Source organism: Camellia sinensis, chromosome 6, assembly GCF_055761805.1.
Source record: "Camellia sinensis isolate YWXY chromosome 6, ASM5576180v1, whole genome shotgun sequence".
NCBI classification, from domain to species: domain Eukaryota; kingdom Viridiplantae; phylum Streptophyta; class Magnoliopsida; order Ericales; family Theaceae; genus Camellia; species Camellia sinensis.
Window position 1 is genome coordinate 27696284 of NC_138966.1, and position 7575 is coordinate 27703858.

Sequence of the window (7575 nt, forward strand, 5' to 3'; positions counted from 1 at the left end):
GCTCGAGCGTGGATTCCCTCGTTCGAGCGGACTACAAAGCACAAGAACTTCTGGGTATATGCATTTCACGCTCGAGCGTAGACTTCCACGCTCGAGCAGAGTGCACGTACTCAGAGTTCACGCTCGAGCGTGGATCAAATTTCTGGGAATTCCAGATTTGATCACCAAGCTCAATTTCGACCTTCGAAGCATCAAACTCAATTTTCTAAGCCCAAAACTTTGGAAAACACTTAATAACTCATAGAACAACATGTTTGAAAGATCATTTCAAGAAATCATGGTCCAAGAGCAACCCAATTTGTACAAAATCAACATGAACTTTATGAATATGCTATTAATTCAACATGCAAGAACCTCTATGAATTCAAACCCTCCAAAACATAATTAAACTTGATAATTTGATGGAAAACAAGTTGAATGACCATAATGTGAGTGAAATTAACACATGCATGGAAGAAATCTTAAAACTCAAATTCAAAACATGGAAATTTATACATGCATGCATGAATTAATCCTCAATTCAATATTTTAACCCAAATTCTAGCTTTAGACACTAATTAACCATGAACCATGCAAGAACTAATCTTAAATTCACAATGGAGAAGGTGAAATTTCTACCTTAGGTCTTGAATTCTAAGTGTAGAAGCTCAAATCTTCCAAGTTTCCTTCAAATCTCCAAAGATCAAGCAAAATTCTTGTTGAATAAATTTTCTCCTACTCTTCTCTCACTCTCACGGTTTGGTCTGAGATATGGATGAAGAAATGATGCCTCAAGGGTGTGAATTAAGTCCCACACAAGTTTGTAAAGGTGGCCCACTAGGTGGCAAACATGTAAATACTCAACTAATGCGATTTAGCATTATATAATCTAATTTAATCATACTAAATCAAATTTCAACTAAATTTATCATAAAATCACATTAATTTCAATTAACACAAAACACTAATCAGTTCCGAATTCGGCCGCCGATAAGGCCTTCAATTCGTAGTTCAAAGTCAAAATATAAACAGATCATTTTATGGCAAACAGATAAAGACACAAAGATAATGCAATACATATGCAAATTTTAATTCCGGATTCCTTCTAAATTATTGTTAGGTATAAATAATCATAGTTTAACATTAATCGGAGGTCGGGATTATTACAAAAACAATCCAAAACAATATAAAAGGCCGAAAAAAAAAAAAAAAAAAAAAAAAAAAAAAAAAAAAAAAGACTCAACGACTTATCCAATTAAATGCTACCGAGCAAATCCGATAGACCAATGAGCAAAGTAAGCACAGAAAAGTGCTTACCACATCCAAACAAGAACACTAGAAGGGTAAAAAGAGGTTCACAATACGCTAAAAAGGCTGTTGGTGGATGGGCAAGCGAGGAAAAGGCTGCTGGAGTGAAGGGTGTGGCTGTGGACCACCGAGAGAGAGAAAGGGTGGCTAGGATTTGGCTTTGATACCAAGAAGAATAAAAAGAATGGTATTGACTTACCTATGAATGATGTAGAAGCCATGTATATATAATATATTCATGATACAATTTATGAAATAATATAAACAACACTCTAAATCTGTGATTCATACAATCACGGATTTTATACAATCTACCAACAACAAAAAAAATATTCCAATTCCTATATTCGACATTCTAATTCCTATATTCAATAGTTGCTTGTAGAGAAAACTAGGCATTTGTGTTTTCTTACCAAAAAAAAAATTAAACGACAAGACTTGTTCATAATCAGACAAAGGTGAAGTGAAGTTTCAATATAATACGTACGGTCACAAAGTCATGCAGAAAATGCAAGCAAAAATGAAATATAATGCTTCTAAAATGAAGCAGAACATACATTGTAGCTTCACAAGACAACATAATGCCTCTAAATCATATGTCTATTTGATAACAATTGTCTCAGTAGAATGAACTGTTTTATTACATTTAATTGATCTAAGGCTCTATCAAAATGATCCTTCGCAATATGCTCTGTTGAGATTAGATACAGTTACTGCTTCTTCTCTTCCGCTTTCCTTGGCTGAAGAAAAAAAAAAATTACAGAAATAATCAGTATAAAGAAGAATCCAGTTCCACCATCCCCTTTTATTTTGGAAAGTAAGAATTATATAAAGAACCGGTCAAAGCACAGAATACTAGAGGCCATCCAAGGATAAACAAACAAATAACTATCCATATAGCAGGATCAAGTTAACAACACAAGGAAGACAAAGAACAAAAGATCAAAAGGGATCTACTATTCTATAACTAATCATTCACAAATATAGAAGCTACGAGTCTCCATTCATGTTGAATCCAAAAATTTGACTGGGATCGTTGGATTCCTTTTATAAAACGGTAGGAAGGTTTCAAGAGATTGAGGCCACTTGGCGATCATCCAACCAAGAGATGAAAGCCACTGATCTAATGGCCATGAATGAAGAAGGTTTACCAATTTATAGATAAACACACATTGAGAATCAATCCCTAGTTACGTTGTGTTTAATTGAGAGATTTGGGAAGGAATTTGAAAAGGGAAAGGGAAAATGTGTGTAAAATTAAGTGAAATGTACATTTCACCTACCTTTTTCCTTTCCGTTTCTAAATCTCTTCCTAAATCTCCCAACCAAACACAGAGTTAATAGGGATCTCTTGATTTGATAGTCAAGCCCATATCATCATCTCAAAATAATAAGGCCAGCTATGAAGGCCTCTAGCCTCATCTGTTAGGATTACCCACTGATGCAGGGAAGCTAATGGGATGAACACCAAACACAAAGAACAACCACGAATTGATAAAAAGAGACACTCTCTCTTGTATAAAATTAATTCTCCAAAATAATCTGTCTTGTCCTAAGGCTTACAGCTCCTATTTATAATAGAACAAACCTTAATTAACTAAGGAAATAAGCCGTAAAACGTAACGCTCACTAATCAAACCCGAATCAAAGAAATTACAAAAATTACCAAAAATAGAAAGATTTAACCTCAAATCTGGAAACTATGTTTAAAAATACATATGTTGGAAAAAAACCTAACCTCAAATGGATTCTTCTAGACCAAGTAATTGACGAATCAATTATTTCCAAAAACGGCAAAATCAAAAAATTAAAAACTTAAACAGTGGAATTGACTGAAATTCATTGCACACCATGGTGAAGTGATGGGGTAATGATTGTGACATCATTTTCAATGTCCCGACCAAATTCCAAGCCATTCTGAGCACATGCCATCCTGCATCTATTAGTGCCTTTTGCCTTTTGCCTTTGCCTTGTTTGTCCATGAGTTCCAAAAACTCTATGGCCACCCACTGTCACACTTCTACATGCCATGTGGCGCTTTTTCATTGGGCTGTCATTTTTTGCCCAAACAACATGTAAACAAGATCCTCCTTTATTTCTATGAAATTTGTATGTTTGAGGTTCTATCTCAGTTGGGAGTGAATTTATTTCTTGACAAAAGCAAGTTTCTTACTTCATAGCATGGAATCAAGTTTCTAAGAAAGAAATGTCACCCAAGTAGGAGTTTCCCACTAGTCAGTACGGTCCTACCATGTGAGGAACTTTTGTGAATTGCTTGGGATTTTTCCTGTCCTTGGAGCAGTATAATAAGCAGGGATGCTACAATCACTCAAACAAAATGATTTTCTTAACAAAACTCGAGGCAGGATATCTAAATACTGTCTCTTCAAACTACTACAACTCCTTCCAATTCAGTCCTTGACCCAACCCATACCCTCTTCTTTTTCAATCTCACGCACCACCGCAACCCAAAAACTTTAGAAAGTTGGCAGCAAATCAAGAGAAGAGGATATTGCCATAGACACAAAAGGTACCAATCAATGTGATTTTCCAGAGACATTAACCTGTCATATTGGCACAAGTACAGAGAAAGAATGGCTCTAACACTGAAACAGCTGTGGTATCTATATAGATGACATGACTTCTCACTCAACATAGCCTTCATACCAACCATTCATCATTTAGTCAAATTTTTAGCTAAGGGACACACTATACCTAATACCTAAGAAGACAGACATGGACATGGACACGGTTACTGATACAAGACAACAATTTTCAAATATATTTTTATTTATTATATCTATAGGCTTAGTTACACAATTGATCCCCAAATGTTTGATGGATCTGACTCAGCTGGGATATGCATCAAGAAATTGGGATACCATCCAAGTTGATTTCTGGTCCTGTTGGACCCATCAATGCATGTCGCACACAATCTTGGTTACCAGCACTCTTGTTGGCACGTCTTGAGTTGTTACTTGTCTCATGTATTTGCTTGCTTGCTGGGCACAAAAGCTATACTTAGAAAACTCGCTTCTCTTCACCAATAAATAAACCAACATCAGTTTACGCTCCCTTTCTTAGAGAACTTGATTATTTTTATTAATTGACTCATTAACAAGCAAGCAATTACTGCCTCCTAAATGTTTCAAAGATAAGCTTGTCAATGTATCTCATTCTTAATATATATATACATATAGGCAATTCATACAGTGAAGCCATTCATGTGTACACTGCATTTCTGTAACAACCCTTGGCTCAAAAGAATAACACCAAGGCAAGAGTTCTCTAGCAACAAACAGCAATATAGCAAGAATTAGTTTATTCCATCTTCCACTCAGATTAAAATCTTTTTCATATGCTCATATCAGCTGTATGTGAAAAAATATAATGTGAAACTGCTAATCATTTAAAACCAAATTCTAACTCATCTGCATACCATACTGTAATCCAGTATCGTTTTTAGCAAGTTTCGGAATTTCTTTTGGCAAGTAATACTGAATAATAAGCTGAATGAAAATGGGTCAGAAAACTGGTAGCACACAACATACTTGAGATCAAACAACCCCCTAGAACAACAACAACGATGATGTGCTTTGCACTCTATTGAATCTGTACTTATGACCAACTAAAGCTAATGACCTCGCCATTGTACACTTAGATCAGTATAACTGAATAAAGCTCTTTGTTCTAGATCTATGTAATTCAGATGCTCATACTTTCACTTCTTCCTCTCGTGTTATGAAGCACCGACACTTCAAAATGGGTGTCCAAGTCAGACACATATGGGACAACAACACTCCAGGGACATGCATGACACATTTTTTTCCAAGACACTTTGGGGACATTTTCACAGACACGCCGACCTTGTGTTTGGACACCCCTCAGGACACCTTTGTGAGGTTTTTTTTTAAAAATAATTTTATAAAGATGATTTGGGGTCAAAAGTAAAATATATAAAAACCAAGAGGATTGAAAGTGAAAAAAAAATAAAATACACCTATATATACATTGATGACTCTTATATCTTTGTTCCATATGGCCTAAATTTATATTCATATACAAAACATATAAAACTATATAAAAAAAAAAATTGTCATATTCCCACCGTGTCCGTATCCTCATTTTTTTTCACATTTGCCATGTCCAGTGTCTATATCCGTGTCCATGTACACATCTATGTCCATGCTTCTTAGGTTTTGTTCCACATTTGATGCCTTATATAATTACTCATACAGGACAGCAAAAGCAGATCATATATCTATCGCTGTACTGCACTTATATAAAAGGGAAGAAAGATAAGAAGAAGAAAAAGAATCCATCAACACATAACTTTTCTCTAACTTGATGAAAAAATAGTAATAAATATGTCTCTATTTCAAACTACTTTACTACCTTTAGTGCCTTGCCTTTTACACTCATGCACTATCTCAGCATTTTAGATCTAGGATAATAACCAATAGCCAAACACAAATATTAATGTGAATAAAAGCGGAAAATATTAAAAGGAAAATCAAAAATATTATAAGTAGATGTGTTTATGGTATCATTGCTGATGTAAGACATGCTTGCCCCCAAGCTGATTTTATGATTACAAAATTTGTAGTTTGTTTAATTTTTTCATAAAAAAATGGGAGGCCTAACTCAACGTCTACCCTTGGAAATATATGAAGTACTAGAAAGAACGCAAACAATCATCAAAGTGCGCTATGGAGCTTGTGGATCGCATAGTTCTTGCAGTACTGAATCCTTTTTCTTTTCTGTTTTTCTTTTTTTTCCTAAGCTCTCGGGTTGTGAGAGTTCATGTTTTATCACCTGGATCTTTTTGGTTTTTGGTGGTCGTCTCTTGGAGCTAGCAGCTTTGCATTTGCCCTCATGAGCTTTGACTTGAGCTCCATTGTACATTTTCTATTTTTTTGGTAACCAAAATGCTCACTTACCAAAAAAATAAAAAAAATTAATCCTAATTTCTTAGATTGCTTGAGTTTGGAACAAATTATGGATGTCAAGTCACTGCTGAGCCAATCTTTGGTAGCTTCATCAACATGACTATGAGAAACCAACATTCCATTTTCCCCAAACATGAGGTGCAAACTTTGAAAATGAATGGTAATAGCTCTTTTTTCTTTTTCGAAATATTCACCACTTTTTATGGGTATACTTACCAACTCACCAATTGTCAAGCAATTCGACCCATAAATCTGATCTGAAAAATTTTCCAACTTTGAACCAAATATCTCTCACAAGTCTCATTTTTTTTTTTTTTAAAACATCTCTCGCAAGTCTCATAAAGACGCATGATTGAAGAACCCACCAATTGCTCATAAACAATATATATATATATATAGAAAAGAAAAATTGAATAAAACAAAAAACCCATCAAATTCATGTAACAGAAAATCAAACCCACAACAACAATGAAGAAATAATAATAGAGACCCACCAACTGTTCGATCAAATGTCTGAATCAAAAAATGCCAAGATTTGATCAGAAACTGTTACCTTAGTACCAGGGGCTGCTTGGCGGATCTCCTCCTCGGGGATAATAACAGGCCACTGCTCACCGGCGTCGCGGAACATTTGCTCGGTCTCGAGAAGCTGACCCTTGTCGAGAATCATGGTCCTGATGGTTTGTGCTGGGGTGGTGGTGGCATCGAATGCCTCTTCGACTCCATTGACGAAAGTTACGGTGATTTGAGGAGGGTGATCGTCGGTGCGGCGCTTGACCATGAGTTGACAAGCTGGGTTTGATTCTTTGGCCTTGCGAGCGTTGCATTGGGCTAAGAACTCCATGCACGCCGCGGTGCGAGGGTCCAGAGCGTTGAACTCTATTCGCACCTTCGACAGGAACTTCAACATTCTCTCTCTCTCTCTCTCTCCAACCCCGTCAGTGTTGTGAGTGTGAGTGTGAGTGTGAGTGTGAGTGTGCGTGCTGGTGGTGAGTGAGACGAAGTTTGGTAGTCACTTTTGTTTCCCAAACATCACCTTAGACCATCCAAGCTTTTTGGGTACAGATCACTAATTTTAAAAGTCTAAAAAGATCACTAATGATATGATACTCAATAAAAAAATAAAAATTAAAATATCAAATCATTTATGATGAAATCTACTACCATCAGTGATAGCACTAATTAGTACTCTCACTCATTCTCTTTTTGGGTAAGTACAGCGTCCAAGCTCAACAATTTTTCAACCAAATTACAATCTAAAAATTACTTTTGCTATTTTATATATGGGACACATTTATCGTATACATTCTTCAAAAAGATACGGATCATATAAACTTTA

The 7575-nt window shown here is 35.7% G+C and overlaps 1 protein-coding gene across 1 annotated transcript; it reads right to left on the bottom strand.

Moving 5' to 3' along the window:
* Nucleotides 1-1732: 1732 nt before the first annotated feature.
* LOC114256273 (uncharacterized) lies at nt 1733-7298 on the bottom strand. Its single transcript, XM_028195905.2, has 2 exons — nt 6790-7298; nt 1733-2027 (listed from the first exon to the last, which is right to left on the bottom strand). The coding sequence occupies exons 1-2, from the start codon at nt 7144-7146 to the stop codon at nt 1998-2000; spliced, it is 387 nt and encodes a 128-aa protein (XP_028051706.1). The 5' UTR covers nt 7147-7298; the 3' UTR covers nt 1733-1997.
* Nucleotides 7299-7575: the final 277 nt, after the last annotated feature.